This window comes from Balaenoptera borealis (genome assembly GCF_965194805.1).
Source record: "Balaenoptera borealis genome assembly, chromosome: 21".
Lineage (NCBI taxonomy): Eukaryota > Metazoa > Chordata > Mammalia > Artiodactyla > Balaenopteridae > Balaenoptera > Balaenoptera borealis.
Genome location: NC_138880.1, coordinates 3,756,386 through 3,782,462, shown reverse-complemented (window position 1 = coordinate 3,782,462; position 26,077 = coordinate 3,756,386). Strand labels below are relative to the sequence as shown.

General features: G+C 43.5%; 3 protein-coding genes and 1 long non-coding RNA gene across 12 annotated transcripts in view; 2 read left to right on the top strand and 2 right to left on the bottom strand.

Annotated features, from left to right (window-relative positions):
* SLC20A2 (solute carrier family 20 member 2) overlaps nucleotides 1–9,309 on the bottom strand; it is a 105,783-nt gene extending 96,474 nt beyond the window's left edge. Inside the window, exons 1-3 of one of the 5 annotated variants that reach the window (XM_082374710.1) lie at nucleotides 4,824–7,054; nucleotides 3,552–3,650; nucleotides 2,685–2,743 (exon numbers count right to left, since the gene is read on the bottom strand). The gene's annotated coding sequence lies outside the window, so the exon portion shown is untranslated. Of the gene's footprint in view, nucleotides 1–2,684; nucleotides 2,744–3,551; nucleotides 3,651–4,823; nucleotides 7,055–9,092 lie in introns of those variants that run through there. The other 4 variants (XM_082374717.1, XM_082374714.1, XM_082374716.1 and 1 more) reach the window with 4 other exon arrangements.
* LOC309619521 lies at nucleotides 5,190–7,927 on the top strand. The gene is made up of 2 exons (XR_014239006.1): nucleotides 5,190–5,302; nucleotides 7,062–7,927. It is a non-coding gene; the product is annotated as an uncharacterized lncRNA (long non-coding RNA).
* Nucleotides 9,196–25,061, top strand: SMIM19 (small integral membrane protein 19). Of its 5 annotated transcripts, none has more exons than XM_082374752.1 (6): nucleotides 9,232–9,335; nucleotides 11,178–11,394; nucleotides 16,431–16,568; nucleotides 18,095–18,219; nucleotides 21,264–21,346; nucleotides 23,574–25,061. In XM_082374752.1, the coding sequence occupies exons 2-6, from the start codon at nucleotides 11,369–11,371 to the stop codon at nucleotides 23,664–23,666; spliced, it is 465 nt and encodes a 154-aa protein (XP_082230878.1). In that variant the 5' UTR covers nucleotides 9,232–9,335; nucleotides 11,178–11,368; the 3' UTR covers nucleotides 23,667–25,061. The 5 variants fall into 5 exon arrangements, with proteins under 5 accessions (XP_082230880.1, XP_082230878.1, XP_082230879.1 ...); XM_082374753.1 differs by lacking the exon at nucleotides 9,232–9,335 and adding an exon at nucleotides 9,669–11,078; XM_082374754.1 differs by lacking the exon at nucleotides 11,178–11,394 and having other exon boundaries at nucleotides 9,196–9,335.
* On the bottom strand, nucleotides 11,663–13,274 carry LOC309619516 (protein FAM170A-like). The gene is given in 2 exon segments (XM_082374744.1): nucleotides 11,663–11,980; nucleotides 11,983–13,274. Coding segments are annotated over 2 exon segments (969 nt in total). The 5' UTR covers nucleotides 12,821–13,274; the 3' UTR covers nucleotides 11,663–11,849.
* Nucleotides 25,062–26,077: the final 1,016 nt, after the last annotated feature.

Sequence of the window (26,077 nt, the reverse complement as noted above, 5' to 3'; positions counted from 1 at the left end):
CAGCAGAACGTTAAGATTTTGCCAAAAAGCTACCTTTTCATTACAACACGACTCCAGAGTCCAGAGGGGCAAGACCACACAATTTATACGCTTTCCCACACAAGAAACTAACAGGGTTGGTTATTCATGACATTTGGAGACTGGTATGGTGTAATTACAAAATGACACAGGTTAATACTTAAGGAGACATCAAGTCTCTCAAAATAAAATGAATATTTACAAGATTAAGTATTTGTTTTGTTATTAAAGTCCTGGAACTTCAAGGAACATATAAAAATACAGATGACTTGGTTCTCAGATTAGTTAACAGAATTACTGATACTTTTTATTCTTTTAGGGGACCTTTTACCTACTAAATCTTAGAGTCTGCGTTTGTGGTTTCCGTTTTCCTTCCAGTGATAGAAACTGACTGCGAGTCCTTTTGTGGTATTTATCTTTCTCTTCTCATCCCCCACCCACCCCTAGCCCCAAACCTGCTTTGGACGTCTGTCTTCTTTAATTTTTCAAGACAAGGCAGTGAAGTGAAATGGCATGAACTCTTGAATAAAGAGTTAAAAATGTTAAAATCATATGTTAAAATCATATGACTCTCCTCTCTTTAAAGTAATATTAGTCTTCTAGAATACCAATCTAATTCTTAGAAGCAGAAAACACAGGAAGTTCAATGTTCCAAGAAAAGTTAATAATAATTGATTCATCCTGGCTACCCAGGAAATACACAGCAAGGACCTGTGTTCCACGCAAATACAGACAACAAATCCGTCTAGAAATACCTGCCACCCAGGGACAAGGAAAATAGAAAAAGAGCTCACGGAGCAAATGCACAAAAGGTACAGGAAGAAAACAGCATAAATGTAGGGCTGAGCAGGAATCAGAGCTCCATGAAAGCCGTGACAGATCAGTGAGCTCTACAGACAGAAGCAGACGGAGGTGGTGGAGGAGAGGTCATCACCGAACGGGAGGTGACAGAAGTGAGCAGAGGCGAGGAGGAACCAGGCAGGGGCGAGAGGACAGGAACTGAATTACAAGAGGGGACAAGAAAGAACGGCGGGGCCGGCGAGGAAGGAGGCGTGCCCAAGGAACAGACGGCATTTTCAATGGGAGACTGAGTCATAGAAAAAGGAAGGAAGGAGGCAAAATGCAAAGACACCAAACACGAAATTCTGGACAAATGAGGAAAAATGTAAAAGTGAGACCAGGTGATAAATAGGTAGGGTAGAAAGGCAAAAAAAAGGATAAAGTAAAAGAAATCTCTGGGAAAGGAAATATTAAAAAAAAGACAAATGGTTTCTGGAATTTCACTATATTAAATTAAATTTTTAAACCTGTTCTTTTGTTTCTGTTTCTCTCTGCTGGGTAAAACTTGATTGAGAACAATGGTTTCCACAATCTCCAGAGGAGAAAAGTATGGATGAGGTCAACTGACTTAGTAGCAAAAGTAAGAAGAGCTGAAAACAATAAAATTTACTTATGTCAGGTAACCATCTTAGCTCTAACCCACAAACTAATTTTCTTTTTTCTTTCTGTCAACTTGTTTCATCCATACCTATTTCCTCCCTCCTGTATTATTATTATTTTTCAACATCTTTATTGGAGTATAATTGCTTTATAATAGTGTGTTAGTTTCTGCTTCATAACAAAGTGAATCAGCTATACATATACATATATCCCCATATCCCCTCCCTTTTGCGTCTCCCTCCCACCCTCCCTATGCCACCCTTCTAGGTGGTCACAAAGCAGGAGCTGATCTCCCTGTGCTATGCGGCTGCTTCCCACTAGCAATCTATTCTACATTTGGTAGTGTATATATGTCCATGCCACTCTCTCACTTTGTCCCAGCTTACCCTTCCCCCTCCCCGTGTCCTCAAGTCCATTGTCTACGTCTGCGTCTTTATTCCTGTCCTGTCCCTAGGTTCTTCATAACCTTCTTTTTTTTTAGATTCCATATATATGTGTTAGCATACGGTATTTGTTTTTCTCTTTCTGACTTACTTCACTCTGTATGACAGACTCTAGGTCCATCCACCTCACTACAAATAACTCAATTTCATTTCTTTTATGGCTGAGTAATATTCCATTGTGTATATGTACCACATCTTCTTTATCCATTCATCTGTTGATGGACACTTAGGTTGCTTCCATGTCCTGACTATTGTAAATAGAGCTGCAATGAACATTGTGGTACATGACTCTTTTTGAATTATGGTTTTCTCAGGGTATATGCCCAGTAGTGAGATTGCTGGGTCATATGGTAGTTCTATTCTTAGTTTTTTAAGGAACCTCCATACTGTTCTCCATAGTGGCTGTATCAATTTACATTCCCACCAACAGTGCAAGAGGGTTCCCTTTTCTCCACACGCTCTCCAGCATTTATTGTTCCACAAACTAATTTTCACACTGACACATACACATCAATGACCTTAGTGACCAACTGCTTCATTTACTAATCACAAAAGCTTTCTCTCTCTCTCTCACTTTTTCTCTCTCTGTGCTTATCAGTATTTGGAGAAATCCCTGCTTCTTACTACTGCCCTAAAAAAGAAAGGGCAGAGTAAGAAGGTGACACTTTCATCAATACTGCTTAAAAAAAAAAAAAAAAAAAAAAAGTCTGATGGAAGCTTAACACAAGGTTAAAACAATAACAGTGAAAAGATGCAAATTTCCTATAAATCTCTACGACCCACCTTATTCTGGACTCCTACATAACTGAAAACAGAACACAGAGATCATCCTTCATTTCCATCTAGAAACAACAGAGAAAACAAAACACTTAACAAGAACATAAAAACAATAAGGAAGAGCCATTCTGAAAAAGAAGGGAAATTATTCTACTCTTAATCCTAGGAAATAACCAAGGGTAGAAAAGCTACCGTACCAAAGGTCTATTTATGAAGCTGTAATTCGTATAACTCTTTATTTTTAAGCTGAAAAAATATAGTCATCAGATTTTCGGTCCAAAAAACTGTGCAAGAAAAAAAGCAGGCACACACAGAGGCTGAGAGGAAGATAAAGGAAGAGGAACCTAAAGCCGCCAAGCTTTGAACAATCACTGAGAAGAAGCAGTTTCTCAACATCCTGTGCCTTGAGGAATTCTTCAGTGAAAGTCAATTTCTGAGGGCCAACATCCTATTATAAGCTCCCATTTCTCCTATTGTATCTACTATTTCTCTATCCACACAGATTGAAACTCTGATCGTACGCAGATTACCAGCTTTAGCAGCAGGGGAAAAATAACTCAAATATTATACACAAAAGCAATGGGTTAACAAAGACAACGTAAGAAACATGTAAAGAAATATGCTAGAGTCTTGTTGCTCATATTTGCAGAACTATCTTCTTTCAGCTGCTCAAAAATCCTAAATGGCATTGGGCCGATTCTTGAAATTTGCCTTTTCTTCAGTTTTGTTTTGTTTTTTTAAACCATTCTTCCATGAATATCGCGACGGGTCACTCGGCCACACAGTCCATTCACAGGCATCTGACATGATTATTTACTTCTGGAAACAGCTGCTGAATTCCAAGGCACTGGGACACTTCTTAAAGGAACAAACCTGGTTCTCTGGTCTCTACTGAGGACACGGTGAAACTAGGATTCTCTGAACTCAACGATGACACGGAAGCCAAGCTGTGCTGTTTCCAAGGTAAGATGCCTTGAAAAAAAAAAAAAGCTAAAAATCAATCAGATTTTAAAAACAAAAAGACTCTAATAAAGTAGTGAAAATTCTCACACAGTGTTACACTTTCGCTAAGACTGAAAAATAAGTAACTCAGATAAAAAATTTCAATCCTTCACTTCAACTTTAAATATATTTTCAAAAAAATTTTATAGGGCATCACAGGTTATACAATAAAAAATACTGCAAATAATTGACTGTTCCTGAAATTAACAAAAAATATCCATTAAAATTGTAAAGAAATTCTGGTGACTGACGTTTTGATGTTTACCATGGCCAGGATAGAAGATGGGCTTTGAGAAAACGCTATTTCTCTGCGTTCATATCTTATTTGGAAATGGTATGAACAAGCATGATTTATACTGAGCTATAAAGTGAGCTACAGAACTGATGACCTGGAAAATTTCTTCTAGCCATAAAATTCTGAAATTGCATACTATCTGGTGATAAAATCTTGACACCACTGAACCAGCTGTAGGCAAGCCATTTGACTTTGCCCTGATTTTCTCATCTATAAAATACAGGGCTGGTTCTTCTTACATGGGGAGATGGGTACTAGGATCACCTGAGGATGGCTTAAAATACAGATGCCTGCCCAGCTCCAGCTCTAAAGAGCTCTAACCTCTGGGATTAGGTTAAGGCATCTGTTCCTGTTACTGTATAACGAACCCTGGGTCATTCTGTCTACACTCATACTTAGAGAACCACCACACTAGGTCATGTTCAGGATGCAGCTCTACAGCCCTAAGAGTCATAAAACAGGGCAGTAGGGATGCCATTACTCCAGCTTGATAGGTTTAAGACAAACGAATCACTGTGTCATTTTCTCCTTCCCTAAAAATCCCCCGTTCAGAGAAGACGCCAAAACTAAGATTAAGGCTAACGTGCCAATTGGTTAAACACTTCAATGGAGATTATTTTTAGCCCAAATTGTCCCAACTATATCCTCGGATATTTAAATAGAACACAACTGCAGGACGATATTCACAGTCATAAGCTGCTGCTCTGACAGGCCATCCCAAAATATGAGCTGATGTTAAAATGATAGCAGCAACATGCCATTTCTTACTCAAATTATAAAGCTGCCCCCAAGACAAAGGTCACACCCCCCGCCCCAGCAGAAGCGACATGTCACGCAGAACACCGTACCTGCAGAGCTGCTAACCGGGGCTGTGGCCCAGGCTTCACCCCAGGGCACCTCCTCCTCTGATTCCTGGACAGCGGGTATGGTGACGTGTGTGCTCCCCTATCGGCCGAGTCATGTGGATTCAATGGGCTCTGTTGGTGCCCAACACCCCCAAAATAATATTGTCAGCTCCCGACTAAAGGGACACAAAACTGGGCTTTCAGAGTATACCACTTTCCTTCATCTTGCTGGATTTTGTTTGCAGGCCCTCATCCAAGTCCACATGGCTTCAAAGTGACCTCACTCCAGGTTTGTCACCAAACCAACAGTGCCGTTGGTTTTTTTCCACCAAAGAAATATTACTTGGTTGGAAGAGGCCTCTGGGCCCCAAGAGTGTGCTCTACTGTCCAAGACAAGATGAAAAAGTGGGTCAAGATTTCACAAAAGGACAAGGCAAACGGACAGATGGGCACTGGAAGCCTTCAGTAATGCTCCCATCCTGGTAAATTGCATTCACTAGGGGTTTAAAAGTGTTGAAAAAAGAAGAGTTCTTCCACATGAGTTATTTGACACTGAATTAGTATCTTAAGCAGTCACTGCCCTTTGTCCTGGTGAATCACTGCCATAGAATTCAACACCTACCAAGGGTCCTAGTCCCCCTCAGCTTTGAGGTTCAAAATTTGGTTTTTCTCCTCTTGCCTTCAGTCATTTCAAAATACAGTCCCCTCAACCATTTCATTATCAACCTCTTCTGCCTGGAAAATCCAGCATTGTTTCTGCAGCTCAGAGTCACTGCCACCATGCCTGCTACTTTGAAATTTTTAAAGAGCTTCCTTTACAGCTGAGAAACTAGGGTCAACTTTTAGCTCTCTTTTCTGTCTTTGATAAAGTAAGACTCCCCAGAGAACCCACACTGATTCAAGAGCCAGGCTGCCTGGGTTCATATCCCACCTCCCTGCTTACTACTCTCATTGTGGTCTCAGGCAGGTGACTTAATTACCTCCCTGTGCCTCAGTTTCCTCATGTGAAAAATGGGATTATAACTGTACCTACGTCAAAGGACTGTTGTGAGAGTCGAATACATTTACATGTAAAAGCACATTTTAAGCACTACATCCATGTTAGCTATCATTATTTGCTTTATGTAACTCCAAATTCTCGTATTGTTCCACGTGTGTACACAACGTTTGCCCAACTGAAATACTACCTACGCGAGGACTGGGACCACATTTTGAATATTTCTGATGTTCCCCCATGGCACCTAATATTCACTCAATAGGTAAAAATAAACCTACTCGGTACAAATTATTATACTGGATGAACAAGGAAGTTCTCAAACACAGACCTGGGTAAACATGTATTCCCTGCCCTCGAGTAGCCTGTATTTTGGGTGGGGAAACAAAACACAGGAAACGCTCATGCAACAATACAAAGCCATAAAAGATTAAATGCCAAAGTATGTGGTTTAGACAGCTACCATTCAAAGGGCTCACCGTGAGCTAGGACTCTGGAGAGGGCAAGCCTGCAGTGGCCCTGCCCCTAGAGGGGACTTGGATTTCCACGACAGGTGGGAACAGAGAGAGGATTCCAGGGTATCTGCTCATTCCACAAATATTTACCGCACACCTTCCGTAGGCCGGCCTCTGTCCTTGGCTCTTGGAATACGGCCATGAGGGACCCAGAAACGGTCCCTGCACCCCGGGACCTAAAAGGGCACTCACTCCACGTGAGAGCCAAGTTCTGAAGTAAGGAAGAAGGGCCTGTCCTCCAACCCGATGAAACACAACATCCCTTAAATGTCTCGTGAACAGGAGCCAATGCTGGCATTACAGTCACCCCGGCTTCCAACAATGGCAAACATACAGAAATTAATAATTTTTCATGTACTGTATTCTAAATATCTTCCATTGTTTATGAAGCACATTAAAGAGATACTCTCCACATTTTGGATACAACTAACATATAAGAGATTTACAGACACACACAGTCAGTATTACTGGAACAGTTTTCGTAATAGAGGCTGTGGCGGCCCAGCTGCTCAATTTTGCCCAAATGAAAGCCTATTCATTAAAGCCCTGTGCTTTGTCTCCTCCCGCCCTTTTCCTTTCTTCTTCTACTAGTGGCTGCCCACAGATATCAAATATCTACTAGAAAAGTGCCTGAAGATGCATGTGTTGGCAGGAATCAGTTAGTCACGATGGGTGGAAGTATGAACACATGCATCTTTTTCTTCCTACATCCGTCCACTCATCTCCTCCCAGAAGAGAATGCCTTCAGGGAAAGGAACCCTCTTATAAATACCGACTGGCAAAGCATTCTCACTCCTTTCTTCTCTGATGACGGACCACTATCTGAAGATGCATTAAGTCCAATACGCTCTAATCACAAACATGACACATTTCCAAGCGCTTCGCTCATCCTCTGCAGGCCTCTCACCCGATCCTACTCTCCCAAGATGCAAACTGCTGGATCCCACCATCATTCTCATCATTGTTACGCCTACACAAATTATTACACTGTACCTTTGGAAACACAGAATCAACTTCTTGATTAAGGAAGTCAAAACTACTCAATTAAATCCAGTCAAAAACTTAACTTCTTCATGCACAAAGTACTGGACTCAAATATGTTTAAGACATGTAAAGGCAAACTGAAAAGTAAAGTAGAACCCCTACAATGTAGATTACTTAACATTCTCAACATTTACATACCCATGAAAGTTAGACTCATCAACAAAGTAATAGCCAACCCAGTTTTTTATTTCCTTGGCTTGGTACTGGAAAATCACGTTCCTGTTTGACTGTCATTCATTAACCCTTAATTAGGAACGTTGCTTAGAAACTATATATGGAAAAAGAGCACCTTTCAGAAGGGACCATTAAGGTTTTCCCAACATTTACTTTTTTCCAACATCCAAGCATAGCCTGTTCATTGGGTGACAATGACATGTAATTGGAACTCTGATAAAGAAGAGACACAGGGCTTTGGAAACTACTGAATACCCCAATAAAGGGATACCCCAATAAAGGGACTAATTGCAGTTCTGTGCAAATGTAAAGCCTTCTTCCAACTTGAAAAACACATTAAATTACTCTATGAGTCATTTTATATTGCCCACACCCTTATTTTACAAAAAACAGAAACAGAAGGAATTAATGTACATATTCTGCATTTGGACACGTTCAAATCAAACTCGTGTACTTGAGTATTTCTAAGCAACCTATGTTTATGCAAAAAGTTATCCGGAAGATTAAATGAGATAAAGCATGTAGACCATTTGGCAAAGGCCTGGCAAGCAATCAGTACTCAACATTGCACATTATTATCGTTCTTTATTTTCCAACTCTGTAATCATACTAAACAGTTATAAAGTTATGCACATGATTATGTATATCTAATATATATAAACTAATACGTGTTACTACTAGAAATAAAGCTTTTATGTTATGTACCAAGCAATGCTCTTCATCCAGACAGAGGTGAGTTTAATTTTAACAGAATGATCCACAAAGAAGCAGAGAAAGCTGGCTAAGGGGTAGGATGTTAAATGTTACCTCGAATCTCTGCTTATCAATTAAGGATACAACCTCTACATGGTCTAGTATTAATTATAATCAGCAGTCAGCTGATCCTAGAGAACTCGCTCAAAATGAATAGTTAAGACCTCAAGCACGTGGACAAGTGGCCATTTATTTGCAAGGCTGCGCCAACCACTGAAATCTGATTACTTCAATACTCATGCTGAAATCCTACATAAATTCATTACCTGTCTCATGCTAGAATTTTACAAGTCCTTACATACAAAAATTTTAAATATCCAAAAGTCACTTAAACTGACAAGACTACAGACAGCATCCTGGGCACATCCAGTTTTTAGAACACTTCAATAGCCTCGGCCACGCATCATTTATTATGACAGGGAAAATGCAAAGCCAGTGAGAGCACGTGCTTTCCTAAGCAAATATTAAAAATAACCCTATGCCCTCATTACGAAAAAGGAAAATCTTCGCGTTTCCAGCTTAATCTCGACCCGGGGCCAATGCACACTCCCACCTCCCACGCCGAGACGGCGCCCGGGCGCGCCGAGGTGGGGCTGGAAGCTGCTCGCGCTCTCGGGAAGACCCGTCCCCTCTCCCCGCGCGCTCGGACGCGGCGCGGCTAAACCCACGTGGACTCCAGGAGGGGGCGGCCCGACCCACCGCCGGGGTCGCTGCCCGGGGTCGCGGGGAGGGGCCGGGGGCGGGGCCAACGCCGCGCCGCGAGGCCGGGGAAGGGAGGCGGGCTGCACTCACGCGCCCGGGGGGCGGCACCGGGGCCGTCGCGGCCTCCCTCCGGTTCCCACACTGAGAGGGGGGCGGGGGGGGGGAAAGACCTGGCTCCTCGTTCCATCCGGAAGCCGCCGGGCCGGCAGGAAATGACGAAGCAGAGGTCGTCCGGTCCGTGCGGTAACCGGCTCCGCGCGTCCGGCCGCGACTGCGGGGGAAAGAGCGCCGAGCGGAGCAGCCGGGCTGCCTGCCGCCTGCAGAGCGAGCGGCGTGAGTGGCCCCGCCCCGCCCCGCCCCTCCATGCGCGGGGAGGGTGAGAGGGAGGGGAGGGAGCCCGAGGGCGCCCCCAGCCCCGCGCCCGGCCGTCCCAGCTCCTCTGCCGCCGCGCCCCAGGCCGGAGGGAACAGTGAGGCCCGCAGCTCCAGAATCGCGGATCGAAAGGCGGAAGCTGCCGCCTGCGCAGCGCAGGGCACCCGGGATGGGAGGATGGGGGGATGGGGGGATGGGGGAGATGGGGGGATGAGGGGGATGGGGGAGATGGGGGGATGAGGGAGATGGGGGGTGGAGCGGGCGCGCTTCAGGATCGCACCGCGCGCAGCCCGCGGAGGCCGAGCCCTGGCGGCTCCGGCCCCCGCCGCTTGCCGGGGTGGGGGTTACATTGTCTGCCCGCTAGACTGCTCCTCTTTCCGGGACTGGCAGGTCTCACAAGTCTGGGCAGGGCCGGAAGCGCCCACGTTTGGGAGTCCAGCGTGCGACTCGCTAGCCTGGGTGGTTTTGGGCCAGTTGTGTACCCAGCCCCCCACCCCGCGTCGTCTGCCAGGTGGAGCTTTCGTGCCTCCCAGCAGGGTGATGGTGACAATTAAATGCATATGTCGACTGCCCAGCACAGGCCCCTCAGGTGTTAATTGCCTTCGTCTTGCTGGTTGAAGGTCTGTGACCTTGTACCCTCCCGCTTCAGCAACCCAAGCCTTTAGCGTTTCAGAAGACTGAGGGAAAACCATATTGATGCGATGGGTTGTGTTGTAAGGAGCTCGTAGACCTGTATGAGTGACTCCAATCTGAACTTGTTTCAAAATAGCAAAGCTCTAAGTGGGAGACGAAATGGATAACATTCAAGACATGATGACAAGTGATCCTCAGAACTGAACCACCTAGACATGGCATCGGGAACCCCAAATACGGAAAAAATTTTAAAACTAAATGATACAGCCGCTTGATCCCAGGAAGAGTACTCGTTCTCTACTTAAAAGTTTGTCAAACTGAAATCAAGCCCCGGTTGTCACATTTTGCCAACTTTATCTCTGGATAGTTACGTTCAGCTCATCCTAGCAACTCCTTACTGAAATAGTTCAAGCACTAATTTACAGGAAAAATATGTGAAAAAGGTGCAGTTTTCTCAGAAAAGCCCTGAATGACAATCCAAGCACATGATGGTCTTGCTGAAACATCCATTAACTTGCCAGGAAGGAACCACTGTAACGCCCCTGGGTGCTTTACACTTAGAGGGAGGCTGTGAGGTGTGCAGTAGCCGCTCAGCAGGTGTGCGTGTGTACACTTGGTTAGACTAGTGAGCTGGGAGGGCACCGGTCATAGTTCAGGCCACATGGGAGCCGTGGTCTGTACTGTGGCTTTGTACAGGACCATTCCTTATTCCTGGCAGTCTTACAAAGGCATGCCATTGGTCATGATGGAGGACCAGGCAGGAAAGGCCTACCCTCGGTACAAGTCTTTCACAACTATACTACTAAAAATAACTCAAGTGCGTGTCCCCAGAACAGTAGTGTCATTGCGTACCAATCAAGTTGTATAATTCGCAGTAAGATTTCACCATTCTTGGTCAGCAGAATTTCAGAGTCCTTCTCTAAGTATAATGAAAAACTGGCATATTTGTAGGAGGAGGAAGACAGCTCTGTAGGAATACACCATTTATTGAGTGGCACATGAACAGAATTTTGTGGAACACAGAAGCAAGAAATTCACCTGGCTCAGATCCAGGCAGGTGTTAGAAGACAGGTAGGAAACACTTTCATAGTGTGTCAGATAAAGGGCACCTGCAAAATGTTTCAGTAGCCATTGTTAAGTCTGCTCCCCTTTTCTTCTCCAATTTGTTAGTAACTCCCAATCCTGAAACCTGCCACCGTCACTGCATGGCCGTGCCGGCCCTTCCGCAGCACCTCAGATCAGACCTCTGAAGTCATCTCTTATGGCCAAAAACAGTCATCGTTATTTTATGTTTTGGCACCAACGAAAATCTAGAAAAAAATTCTAGATTCCATAAATCGTAAAGACAATTATAGTCTCTGATGTTCCAAAAGTTTCCATTCCTAAGGTAGGCTGATTACTTACTATGAATAATGTTACATCCAGAGAAACTCTGGAGTTCAATTTTAAGGAATAAGAATTGAAACTCTGAATAATGCCAAATCCCCCTGTGCCTCCCACTCTCTTAAAAAAAATCCATAGCCAATCTTTAATATCTAGGAATTGGGTATGTTTAATGATTTAATAATATTTAGATCTTGCATCTATAAAGTTTTAAGTTCTGTTTTTATTATTCTCTGGCTAATTTTTAAAAGACCAATCTTTTTTTTTTTTTTTTTTTTGGAAAATGCCCTTTATTGCCTATGATATTTATACTGTCATATGATGTTAGACTGAGTGCTGGGCCCTTCATCCTCCTTCAGACCACTGGCACTCTGTCTGCTACTACTATCCCGAGGGTCCTTTCTTCTCCCTCTTCCAACAGAAGGCCACACCGTCTTCTAGGATCTTGTCCCATGAATCTCAGTTGTTCCTGTCCTTCGGAGAATGAAACACGCAGCCTGGACATTGGCTCCACGGTCTCCTCGGGCTGAGGTCTTCCCCCGTGGGCTGCTCCTCATTCTCCTTTGCTCCTTGCTTCTCCTCCTCCTCTTCTCCTCCTCCACCTCCTCCTCGGTGGTGCTCTCGGATTCCACATTGCCCATCAGCTGGGCCATGGTGAGATGAAAGACATGGCAGCTGAAGCCCTCCTGGACGCCGTACCGCACGTGCTGCCGGAGGATCTCCAAGGTGGGGAACACGCGGCAGCAGGCCATGCACCTGAAGCCGGCCTCCATGGTCACCAGCCAGTCCGGTGTCTTGGCCCTGGCTCTCTCCTGGACTGCAGCTGACCCTGATGGGCTGTATGGCTCTGCCCTTTCCTCACACTCTTTCTCCTCCCCAGTGGGCTCACTGTCAGACAGGAGGTTCCTGGTGGACACATCAGAGCGGGGAGTACCTACCCGCACATCCTCAGGAAGGGTCACTTCTTCTATCCTCAGCCGCTTTTCTAGCAACCCCAAGGGTTTCTCTGTGTCCCAGGAGACAGCTACACCCTTGATCGTTTTCACCCGCATGTAGTATATTTTCATGCCTCTTTCCTCTTTGTTTGTATACAGAGAGGTCTTACTGAATGAAGGGGATGAGAAGGCGACACACTGTGGTGGGGGAGCGGTCTCCCCTTGTTCCTGAACCCGGGCTAGGGGTGCTCTAGGCCGGGGAGTGTCTCGATGTAATCTCCAGATTCCACCGCGGATGAGCTTGCGTGGAGAAGAAGCACAGAAGTATTCAGAGGCAGAGGAGACCTCCCCTGCCCCTGGGCTGCAGCCTTGGGCCACCACAGGGGATCCAAGCTGAGGGGGATCCTCTTGTGACTTCGAGATTCCTCCTCCCTTCTCGGCAGTTTCCTGGGACTCTTCACTTTCCAGATGTTTCCTCTTTTGTCGCCGTCTCATCGTACCAACTGGAAGATTCCCTTAGAAGATGCCTCACGTCCAACTACTCCTCTTCCCCACAGGTTGGCCCTTCTTGGCTTTTGGGAAATCCGTTGAAATGATTCAATACAAATAAAAATAGTCAAGTCTCCTAAATGGCTGAAGAACTTGGACCACTTAGTGAACCAGCAGTACTGCTTAGTGCTCACCAGGGCTGTTAAGTTTCAAAGGTTGCCAGGCCTACAGCAGAATTCTCTAACCTCAGTGATGACATCAGAGCATTCCGTGGACCTAGGTTCAACAGTCTCTGCAACAGCACAGACCCCATTTTCAAGAACAACTCCTTTTTCCCAGCAGAACCTTTCCCATGAATTCAACTCTCACATCTTTCAAATGTGGCAGGATACTTTGAGATGTTAATCTGTTCCTGTTCATTTTTTTCCTTTTCTTCCTTTATTTCACCCTTTCCCTTCTGCGTTCAGCTGGGTAGCAGACGCTTTGTTCACTGGCCAGTGGAAGAGCCCGGCAGGGCATAGCAGAAATAGCATGCTGATCATCTTGGCTTTTACTTCTAAAATCGCAAACTCCATGGAAAAGAGAGGATGCTTGAGCAGAGACATAACAGAAGCAGGTTTTTGAAATTAGGTACTGTCTTGTTTCCCTACTGGAGTGTTGAAATGTGCTAATTAAGTCAGAGAGAGAGGTCTGTAAATCCTGGAGGAGAAAAGGCCTCTCAAGTGTGGCTGGAGGGGTAAATGGAGCAAAAATTCTAACAGGAGATGGCTATAGTGTGCATACAAGCAGAATCATGGCAACCTGTCCCACGCATGGCACAGGAGCCACGAAACCTAAAGGAGGCATGGCCCCCGAGCTGATGGGCATCTACACTTACAACTGTGGGCTCCAGTCAACAATGATCATGCTTCCACCCACTCCCTCAAAACCTTGGCCCTGTATGACTTCCAAATAGGTACGGCGGAAATCCAAACAGGACACCAGCAGGATCAAGGCTTAAAATACAAATTACGTGGAGTCATAAAAAAATTTTTCGTACTATTTCTTGCACACCTCTGCTTGTGGGCTGTAATTTATACCAGCTATAAGTGGCAATGCATCTGGATCCTCCTGATTCCACTCTAGAATTAGAGACACCTCATTTTGAGGTAGTGGCCAGGATCCAGTGGGAGGATTGGTGCATGGGATGAGGTAGACTCCCAGAAGTCACTGCTTTCATTAGAAATACCACATGGACTGAGGCGGGTCCCAATTTGAAAGGGCACTACAGAATGACTTAAGGTTTCAGGCAGCGGGAGAGTGAAGACAGGACAACTTCAGCCTTGTGAGGGTTTGCTGATGAGATTCAATCTTCCTACTTCTTGGAGAATCCCTAAATTTCGCCCGTCTTCTCACACCACGTCCGAAATCCTCTGAGCCAGGTGCAGCAGCTTCCTTTCACAGTGCTAGGACAGGCCACGAAACAGATGATAATTCCTTTGCACTTTTCAAGGAGCAGCACCAAGGGAACAGTACCTGGGAAATGCCACTGACAGCTCAGAATATCCACGGCATTTCTACAGCCTCGGCACTGCTCTCGCTCTGCACAATGGATGAAGCCAAGGTCTCCTCCATGATTTCCCTTCTGACAACCTTATTGTCTCCTCAACCATGAAAGGTGAACTTGAAACTCAGGACCTTGCCTTGTCACCAGAGACATCCAAGCTTGGATCAGTCTTTCTGAGACCAGATATTTGCTCTGTGAACTGGATCTGCTGAAGCAATTTCTGACTGTCCGAGAGCCAGCATGTACCGTTCCTGAACTGCCTCCATTGTGGATCATCAGTAGGGCTGAGGCGTCTCACAACAGGAGGTCCCGACACGGAACACGGTGCTGCCGAGGAAAACTAACCAGCAGGACTCGGGAGGGGCCAGAAGATGGCGGAGACGACCAACCTCGCAGAGCCCTTCGCACTGGAATCCATCTTGGCTGAGAGATCTAAAAGACCAATCTTAATGCTCATCAGACACCAATAGATGTTTCAGAGGAATGACTCTTGCCCTCAGTGTCTAGAATTTAAGTTAAATGGCCATTCACGATACTCACTTTAATACAGTCTGTCCGCAAACGTCTGACAGAAACTTCAGGTGTCAGAACGGGACCAACATGCCACCTGGCCTGGGAGCAGACCCCAAGGAAATTTCATTCATTTTATGCAGAGGCAAACTGTAAGAAAGAAAACAGACTCTGCCCTTAATATACACTGATTAACTTACTGAGCCAAATCTACACTAAAGAACATTTTGGGGACTTCCCTGGTGGCACAGTGGATAAGACTCCGTGCTCCCAGTGCAGGGGGCCTGGGTTCGATCCCCGGTCAGAGAACTAGATCCCACATGCATGCTGCAACTAAGAGTTCGCATGCCACAGCTAAGGAGCCAGCGAGCCGCAACTAAGGAGCCCTGGAGAGGCAACTAAGGAACCCACCTACTGCAAGTAAGACCCAGTGCAACCAAATAAATAAATAAATATTTAACAAAGAGACCATCACTCTCCTTTAAAAAAAAAAAAAAAAAAAGAACATTTTGGAGGCTCACAGGACAGATTGCAAGATATTTCAGTGGATGAATTTCTGCAATGCCATCACTGTTGTAGGATGTCTAGAAAAAATTACAAAACAATTTCATGGACATTCCAGGTACTTTTTTTCTTGGTATTAGAAAATGGCTATCTTAGTAGAAACTACAGTACAGTTATCACCTGTCATTTGTTCAGTTTTTCTCCTTTTGATAGAGTATCAAAACAACACTTCTGAATTTCTTTCACATATTAGGTCATTTTACTTAGACTTCCCTAGTTTAGATTTAACACAAGAGCAGAACTTTCTCTTTAAGGAAAAATTCAATGAACTTCCCAAATGCAAATAAGAAACCAGTACTCTGTCCCTTGCTACTTCATACACTTGCTGTTACCATTCATTTTCTGTGGGAATGTTCAAAGAAATGTCCAAAGAATGCATTTCCTTGAATAGAAGTCACAGCTGTGTAAATAGCAAAAAGTAACTTTTTATCCCATAGCTTCCACAGTGGGCCAGGAGGCCAAAACTAGATAAAGCTCCAGACATTTTCGTTTTCCAGGTGTGTCAGGGGCCTGTGGAAGAGCGTGGTCCTGGCTGGCGCCAGTTGTGTGGACCTCTGTTTTAAGTATTCAGTTGCTTTTGTCTGGGTGATAGTTACAGTTTGGAAACCGTGCAGTGACATTTCAACCCATATCCTTTTAGAAATATGATTTTTTAATCCCGAGTTTGAACCTTTATGTAGGAGCTGTGGTGTTTCAAAGTCAGAAATAGGCGAAAATGTGTTCCATGCCTTAGTGATCTAGACCAGGGTTAGCCAACATTTTCTTAACGGGCCAGATGGTAAACATTTTAGGCTTTGAGGGCTGTGAGGCAAAAATGGAAGATGCTCCGTTTAAAATGTATCCGTTTAGAAATGTAAAACCATTCTTGGCTCCTGGGCCATACAAAGACAGGCAGGGGGCTGGAGCTGGCCAGCAGGCCCTCTGTTTGCCAGCCCTTGTCCAGCCGTCACACCATCACTAACTGAAAGAAACCCTGCCCTCTTTGCTGCCTTACAGTCCCATGCCTGGCGGTTACGGAGTGATGGGTGACGAGGGCTCCATCGATTACAGCGTTCACGAGGCCTGGAATGAAGCCACCAACGTGTACCTGGTAGTGATCCTTGTCAGCTTTGGGCTCTTCATGTATGCCAAGAGGTAAAGGCTTTAGATTCTCAGGGTTGATAAGAACCTGGGCATTTATAAGTTTTGCAGGTTTGTTTGTTTGATCTAAGTTAAATGCACAAAAATAATTTCATCAGCATTTTTGTTCCTGCTATGAAATCACTGTCTAGTCGGATCAGCCCTCACATACTGGACACCAGGATTTGGCTTGGAAAACCCAGTTGCTCTGAGAGATGGGGATTTAAGTGCAGCTCTTGGCACCCAGACCAGCTGCTCTATACTCCTATTCTATCATTTCTGGTACAGCTCAGTTTTCTCATTCAGCCAGCTTCACTGTCACCCTTGGATGAGCATGTATTTTGGGCCAATGTCCCTGAAATGCACAAACTCTTAACTCCTATGTGTTCAGCAATTCTGTCTTCGCAAATTTCAAGCCCTCCCTTCTGTTTCTTGTGCATAATATTGGTATGATCCAATTACTTGTCTGTCCATCCCCCAAAACTCAGTCCCCTGAGAACAAGAACTTTTATTTAACCTTTGTGTCCGTGATGTGCCACATGGTGTAAATCCTCAATAAATATTTCTTGCTGTGATTCCAGATGCTGTAGCATAATTCAGCTGTTCTTTTCCACACTCCCTGGCTCCTTTCCTTCAAGTACAAGTTAAAAAAAATGCACGGTGAGGGGCGTGCTTTGAAGAGGAAAAACAGCAGTAGTTGGATTGAGCTGCTCCTGCCCCTAGCCATGTGCTTCGTGGCGTCCTCTGCCAAGGTCAAAGGCATTAGACAGTTCAGGATAATTAGTCAACCAAGAATAATTGATGCTCGGCCCGGGGAACAGTTCAGACCCACACTTGCCACGGGACCTGCAGGCTCGCCCTTCCCGACCCTGAGACCCCTGAGCCGCTGGCCCACTGGCCACCTGGACCCTCGGGGGAGCGGGTGGGGCGGGGTGGGGGAGGTGAGAGGAGGCCTCCACAGAGCATGGGGGAGCCACCGGCAGGTAACAGCCTTCCCCTAAAAATAGCCACCGTCTCCTCCCCACCCCACTGTTTTAAAGGCAGAGACAGGCTGTTAATTTTAACTAGATGACCCCACTAAGGCCATGCTACTCTATTTAAGAAATCGTTTATTCATTGTTTTTCAAAATTAAGGTCTGCTCACATTCTGTTTATTCTCTGCCCGCAATAACGTAGCTTTATTTGCATGACATGAGAGGGAGGGAAGAAAAAAATCATACTTTTTTTGTCTGAGCATTTTTCCGTACAACAGGGCTCTTTTGCGGGGATTGAGGGGAGACACTTTGTTGTATGAAGTGGGGGTGTTCAGCTACTGCCTTTTCTTTCTTATAACCCTGTGACTGTACACGGACAGCTTCATACTTCTAGTGAAAGAAGGAATACTTGAGCCCAAGAAGCATCTCACGGGGACAAAATAGAAGATGGACTCATGGCCACTTAACGTCCTTTTAATGCAGCTTCTGGTTACTACGATCGTGTGAATGTTACAGTCCTACAGCTATGAATACAAATCTCTTTTCTGCATTGGTTTTGTGTTTTAGAAATAAAAGGAAAATTATGAGGATATTCAGTGTGCCACCTCCAACAGACACTCTGTCAGAGCCCAACTTTTATGACACAATAAGCAAAATTCGTTTAAGACAGCAACTGGAAATGTACTCCATTTGTAAGTATATTCTGTGCTTAATTACATACATAAGCATATTTAAAATAGACTCTTTGGGGTTGAGTCTCATTGGCAAAGGTTATCAGAAATAGCTGATAATGACACAGGGAACTATATTCAATATCCTGTAATAAACCATAATGGAAAAGAATATGAAAAAGAATATATGTATGTATATCTGAATCACTTTGCTGTACACCAGAAACTAACACAACATTGTAAATCAACTATACTTCAATTAAAAAAAATTTTTTTTTTACTTTAAGAAAGAAGTAGCTGGTAATGAAAACATAGGGCCTTTTTAGATGCTCAACACAGTATCAGCAAACCCGGTTTGCATGAAGTTAGTGTTTCAGGACACTTCACTCATTTGGGACCCTTCCAAGACCCTGAGAAGAGCCCTAGCAAGGTGTTTCACGTTTTGAAAATTTGGCAGAAATTAGATGCCTTAACAATCGGTGAGGCTGCTGTCTCATCCTTCTCTGATTTCCCTCCTTTGCACTTCCCTCGTGTGCAGTGGCGTCGAGGTGGCCAAGAGCATTTTGGGGATCTGGCTGAGGGGACGTTGAGTTGAACCTACTTTAGTTTAGGTTTGAAATTTTGTGTTTATAGAGTTTGCAGTCACTTCTATTACAATTAAATTACTATGTGCTGCAGCCATAGCAGTATAGGAACGGCTTCCAGGCCAGAGGTTATTAACATGTCCTGTGGTACTAAACCCTGTGAGGAAGTGGTGGAGAAGAAACAAAGGTTAAAGGGCAAGGAGCCAGGATGAATTGTACATCCAAGCCACAGCCTTTGATGCCACCATTTAAAAAAATGAGGTGTGGTTTCCATGGTGTATCATTAAATGAGAAAAGGCAAGATGTAATTATATATATGCTAGGGTACTGCTCCTTTAAAATCAAATGACCAAAACATCCCTATCTACGTGTAATAAAAATGTTCTATAGAATTTTTTTTTTACTGAAGTATAGATGATTTACAATGTTGTATTAGTTTCAGGTATACAGCACAGTGATTCAGCTATATATATATATATATATATATGTTCTTTTTCAGATTCTTTTCCCTATAGGTCACCACAAAATATTGAGTATGGTTCCCCGTGCTATACAGTAGGTCCTCGTTGGTGATCCACTTTATATACAGTAGTACGCATATGTTAATCCCAACCTCCCAATTCATTCCTCCCCAACTCCTTTCCCCTTTGGCAGCCACAGGTCTGTCCTCTATGTCTGTGGGTCTATTTCTGTTTTGTAAGTAAGTTCATTTGTATCTTTTTTTTTTTTAGATTCCACATGTAAGTGATAACATATGATATTTGTCTTTCTCTTTCTGACTTACTTCACTTAGTACAATGATCTCTAGGTCCATCCATGTTGCTGCAAATGGCATTATTTCATTCTTTCTTATGGCTGAGTAATAGTTCATTGTGTGTATGTATATATATATATATATATACATACACACACCAACAGTGTAGGAGGGTTCCCTTTTCTCCGCACCCTCTCCAGCATTTATTATTTACAGACTTTTTGATGATGGCCATTCTGACCGGTGTGAGGTGATACCTCATTGTAGTTTTGATTTGCATTTCTCTAATAAATAACAATGTTGAGCATCTTTTCACGTGCCTGTATGTCTTCTTTGGAGAAATGTCTATTTAGATCATCTGCCCAGTTTTTGATTGGGTTGTTTCTAAAAATGTTCTGTATAATTACACAAGCCTGGAGGAAGGCTTGGAAAGATACACATCAGATTATTAACATTCATTACCTTGATGGGACCACTGTGGGACTCGAGGGAAAAGACTGGATATTTTTAAAAGAAAGATGTCTGTGTGTTTGCACGCACACATAAAAAGAAGCAAGAAAGAGTGATCAGGGCTTCCCTGGTGCCACAGTGGTTGAGAATCTGCCTGCCAACGCAGGGGACATGGGTTCGAGCCCTGGTCTGGGAAGATCCCACATGCCGTGGAGCAACCGGGCCCGTGAGCCACAATTGCTGAGCCTGCGCGTCTGGAGCCTGTTGTCCGCAACAACAGAGGCCGCGATAGTGAGAGGCCCGCGCACCACGATGAAGAGTGGCCCCCGCTCGCCGCAACTAGAGAAAGCCCTCGCACAGAAACGAAGACCCAACACAGCAAAAATAAATAAATAAATTTAAAAAAAAAAAAAGAAGAGTGATCAGCAAGATGTTACTGGTATATGTCTCGGGTGGAGTGGAATTTCAGGTGAAAAGTAGAGAAACCATATATATATTTTTTACACAAGTAGAACCTCTAGAAACTTCTTCAGCATAAATTTTATCCTGAGAAGTAGTAACAGCAGTTCCTTTGGGGAAAGGAGCTGCAGGACTAATCAGGTGGCAGGAAGGTACACCTTCCCTGTTTCCTCTGTTGTCCCTTTTGCATTCATGTGTTACTAGTTCAGAATAAGAAGTAAAACTGAATGTAACAGAGCAGCAGCATTCACAGTAGCCAAAAGATGGAAACAACCCAAGTGTCCTTGACTGATGGATCCACAGAATGTGGTATATACGTGCATAGGATGTTATGCAGCCTTTAAGAGGAAGGAAATTCTTTTTTTTTTTTTTTTTTGGCTGCACTGAGTCTTCTTTGCTGCACGCGGGCTTTCTCTAGTTGCAGTGAGTGGGGGCTACTCTTCGTTGCGGTGCATGGGCTTCTCATTGCAGTGGCTTCTCTTGTTGTGGAGCACGGGCTCAGTAGTTGCAGCACGTGGGCTCAGTAGTTGTGGCTCACGGGCTCTAGAGCACAGGCTCAGTAGTTGTGGCGCACGGGCTTAGTTGCTCCACGGCATGTGGGATCTTCCCAGACCAGAGCTCGAACCCATGTCCCCTGCATTGGCAGGCGGATTCTTAACCACTGCGCCACCAGGGAAGTCCCAAGAGGAAGGAAATTCTGACACATGCTACAACACAGATGCACCTCGAAGACATTATGCTTCGTAATTATTTTTATTGTGAAGTGAAAGAAGCCAGTCACAAAAGAACAAATATTGTGTGATTTCTCTTCTGTGTAGCAAATTCACAGAGACAGAAAGCAGAATCGTCACCAGCAGTGGGAGAGGAAGGAGTGGGGAGTTACTGTGTAATGAGGACAGAGGTCAGTGTGGGGTGATCAAAAGAAGGGTGCTGGTGGTGGCAGCACAACAGTGTGAATGTAGTTAATGTCCCTGAACTGTACACTTAAAAACGGTTAAAATGGCAAGTTTTATGTTGTTGTATTTCACCTCAAAAAAAAATTTCCTTAAGAAAATTTAAGTATTTAAAAAACAAAAACAGGGAACCAGAAGCTCTGTATAGAAAATTATAAGTAAAGAGTTAGGTTTTCATTGATGCCTAGTCAAAACAGAAGGTTGTGGGAGTTCCCTGGTGGCCTAGTGGTTAGGATTTGGTGTTTTCACTGCAGAGGCCCAGGTTCGATCCCTGGTCAGGGAACTAAGATCCCACATGCCTGGCGGCACAGCCAAACACAAAAAGCAAACAAACAAAAATCAGAAGTTAGATCCTATCAAAAAATATTCAGTAGTATAGCGTATACAATTATAAAGCCAGTGTACAGCTGTTTTTCTTCTTTGATGAGAATGGCATAAAATGAAATTTATCAGAACACGTGTGTTTGTAAGGCATGTTAGTTTCCTGTTGCTGCTGTATTACCACAAATTCAGTGGCTTAACACAGCACAGATCTTACAATTAGAGATTAAAAGTTCTACAGCAGATTCACTGGCTAAAATCAAGGTGTTGGCAGAGTTCTGTTTCTTTCTGGATGCTCTAAAGGAGAAGCTGTTTCTTTGCCTTTTCCAGCTTCTAGAAGCCACCCATGTTGCTTGCTTTGTGGCTTCATTCCCCATCCTCAAAGCCAGTAGCACTGCATCTTTCTGATCATTCTTCCATTTATATAGTTCCTTCTCTCTCTGAACTCTGCCAGGAAAGGTTCTCTGATTTTCAGGGCCCCTGTGATCAGGTTGGGCCAGGTAATCCAGGGTAATCCCCCTTCTCAAGGTCCTTACCTTAAACACATCTTTAAAGTCCCTTCTGCCGCAGAAGGTAACATATTCACAGATTATGGGGATTAGGATGTGGACATCTTTGGAAGCCATTGTTCTTGTAAATAGTGAGTATTTGCACATTTAAAGAGTCCCATCGCAGGGACTTCCCTCGTGACACAGTGATTAAGAATCCGCCTGCCAATGCAGGGGACACGGGTTCGAGCCCTGGTCCAGGAAGATCCCACATACCGTGGAGCAACTAAGCCCATGCGCCACAACTACTGAGCCTGCGCTCTAGAGCCCGTGAGCCACAACTACTGAGCCCACGTGCCACAACTTCTGAAGCTGCGTGCCTAGAGCCCAAGCGCTGCAACAAGAGAAGCCACTGCAGTCAAAAGCCCACGCATCGCAACAAAGAGTAGCCCCCGCTTGCCGCAACTAGAGAAAGCCCGCGCCCAGCAACTAAGACCCAACAACGAAGACCCAATGCAGCCATAAATAAATAAAATAAATTTATTTTAAAAATAAAGATATAAAAATAAAGAGTCCCATCACATTGCATCATTCTTAGTGCTGATGGCATATCTAGTCCTGACTTAGTCTGGAGGTTCAAGAGGAAATAGCAAACAAAATTCTTTTCCTTAAAGAGGACTCCCAAAATTGTAAAGCTTTCGGCCACAATAATCTGGATCCACCCTGCGTATATAAACAAATAGTATTTCTTCCTTGGCTGGTAAAAACTTAATGAAGAGACTGAAAGTTTGAAAGCCAAGCAGTGAATGACATTTGAAAAGACTTTAGCCCTGCACACTCTCTAGTTTCAGGTTAAGACCTTCAATAAATATTTCTCAGAAGCACAAAAAGAACAGAGAATTGCAAGTCTGTTTTTTCTTCTAATTTATATTAATGACAATATTCAGTAAATCTCTTAGGCTTGTCATTTAAAATATAGTCAAATTCCTTATGATGTGGACAAAAGCATTATTATTAACTTACCTTGAGGTGGAGATGAGGAATAAGAAAGAAGGACATTACAAAATGTTAATTTAAGTTTAGTAGCTTAATTAGTGTTTACCCTATATTTCAATGCTCTGAATAATCCTGATGTACAAAACAATAATAATAAACATCCTAAAATGGATATCAGCACTGCTGAGAAATTAGAGGATCATGAAGTATAATAAATTTCCTCTAATGAATAAAAAATTGTTTAATTCTAAGCTAATTCTTTACTGAGAATCATGACTGTGATTTAATGATGTGAGCTCATAATTATTTTGTGATTTTATTAATCGTATCTCCTTTTTTCTTGCTTATTGTTTTGTTTGTTTTTCAATAGCCAGAAAGTATGATTATCAGCAGCCACAGAGCCAAGCTGACAGTGTACAGCTCTCATTGGAATGAAATCTCAGAAAATGAGCAGCAGAAATGATTGTTGTTCAAGAGTGCAGTATCCTCAACGCTGCTAAATCACGAGCAGCATTTTTTTAAAACTTCTGTCTCCATAAAATCATTTTATTTGTGACTTTTCCCTAATTTTTTGGTGTGTTTTGTTTCACTTTTTTAAACCTCATCTCCAAATCATTTGTTCCACAAATTAGAAATTCCTCAAAAAGCCTGAACACAGAGAGTCTGCATGTACCTAGGAAGATAGACTATCACCAGAGACGGTGAGTTTACCTTGTGAAGACTTTGATCCCTTCAGGATACAATCAGGAAATAAAAACACATCTCTGGAAGCAAGAGTCTGGAGCTGATGCCACTTTGGAACTTTTTTGCTAACTTAAAAAATAAAAATCTAATCATTGGAATAACTTCCTCTTCGACTGGGTTCTGGGATAAATATAATATGGATAACGGACTAACGTGTGTTCTTACGGCTGTTGTTACCTCCAACCGAATTAACCGTCTTTGCTACTTCAGAATTTGCACAGTAAACTGTCTTTTCTGCGTTGTGAAATTGTGATGCGTGCCCCCCTGCTAACTGTAGAAGTTTTCTGTGACTGGAGTTTGTTCCCCTTAATTGTATTCCCAGGAGTTTCTTCCACCAGAACAGTCTTCTTTCGGCCGTGCTGGGGCTACACTGTGGCATATATGGGCACCTCTGACCGGTGTCAGCGGCTTGCTTTTGGGTCATGTGACCATCAGTCTTTAATGTAACTGTATGGTTTCTTAGGCTTTTTTTAGCATAATAAGCTTCCCTGCAGACTCTCATATCTTGTACCATTTTTGTACTGTACATTGAAATGTTTTCACCCAATTTTTCATATTTATTTAAATAAAAGCCGGTTGGAGATAGTGGCAGGGAAGTTCAACTGTCCATAAATTCGTTTTTGAATCAAAACTATAATTTTAAGAGTTAGAGTTAATATTTCAAGCATTATTGCTTTTTCCTTTATAATTATGAAGTAAAGAATATAAATCTTAAATGAAAAGGTTTAGACCGAATAAAATCATTTCAGGGAAGTAGCATTTACTTTTAAAATTTAAATCTTTCAAATATATATATATATATATATAGTACAAGGTGAATTGTTAACCAAATGGAATAATTCTTTCTTAACTCACAGATGAGTTTGAACGCACCGCCTGTATGTAGAATGAATACTCGGACTGAAGGATTGTAAACAGTTACAGTTATGGCCTGGGGATGGCAGAGCAGCAAGGGGACAATCTTCTTAAACTTTGCTTTGCTCTCACGTAATCAGGAGCGGGAGCGCTTTACCTGCTGTCCCTGATGTGTGGCACAAATCTGGACGAATTACGAAAACTGGCTATCTCAGCTGATTTGTACAGTGTACCTAAATAAATATCAGTCACAACGAAACGGACTGTGATGGTTTTTTATTTGCATCCACTAGACAGAGACAGTCACGACTAAAACCTGACAGGTCATTTGGTGAGCGTGGAACTCTGGCAAGTGTGAGAGGAAGATTCCTCCTCATTTCCTCTCTAAAGCCCGCTGATGGGAGTCACGCCTCCACCAGCGGGATCAACAGCAAGTCCGCCTTTGAAGTTTCCTCTCTGCTTCCACAGCTGAGCTGGGAAAGCGGGGGATGCCTGCAGCCACACTTCACAGGGACACCGGTTGATTGTCCTGCTTCTGACCCTGAATCCACCAAGGGTTCAGCGGAACTATTTTCTTTGGAAGAAAAAAGGCATGACTAATAAACAGGTCAGGAACACTTGTGTTCTCTGTTTCCTCTTTTCTCTCTTTAACTGCATGAGGCGCTCCGCGGTAAGCACGGACGGGCAGCCTCCCTGGGTGCACAGCTGGGCCCAGCCCGCCGCTCCAAGGGGCACAGACGCTTGCTAACGACCCCACACCGTTTCAGGTGGAGTTCCTGATAGGAATCATCAGAAAACGAGATGCAGAGTTTAGGGTGAAATTGCTGTAACGTTGGAAATATATTTAAGTATTGAGTAAAAATAAGAGAGAAAATGGTAATAAAAATAATTTCAGATATTAAGAATAAATGTATCTTAGTACTATATATAAAATAATCAACAAATTTCATATATCACTTATATGTGGAATCTAAAAAAATGATACAAGTGAACTTATTTACAAAACAAACTTACGGTTACCAAAGGGGAAAGGGGTGGGGGAAGGATAAGTTAGGAGTTTGGAGTTAACATATACACACTACTATATATGAAATAGATAACCAACAAGGACCTAGTGTATCGCACAGGGAACTCTACTCAATATTCTGTAGTAACCTATATGGGAAAAGAATCTGAAAAAGAATGGATATATGTATATGTAAAACTGAACCACTTTGCTGTACTCCTGAAACTAATAGAACATTGTAAATCAACTATACTCCAATATAAAATAAA

Excerpts from the sequence above, each read along its gene's own strand:
- SMIM19 (XM_082374751.1), top strand. The coding sequence starts at position 15,419 with ATGAATTTCTGCAATGCCATCACTGTTGTAGGATGTCTAGAAAAAATT. Across the intron at positions 16,569-18,094 it reads CTCTTCATGTATGCCAAGAG|AAATAAAAGGAAAATTATGA; the intron begins GTAAAGGCTTTA and ends TTTGTGTTTTAG. Across the intron at positions 18,220-21,263 it reads ACTGGAAATGTACTCCATTT|CAAATTCACAGAGACAGAAA; the intron begins GTAAGTATATTC and ends TCTTCTGTGTAG.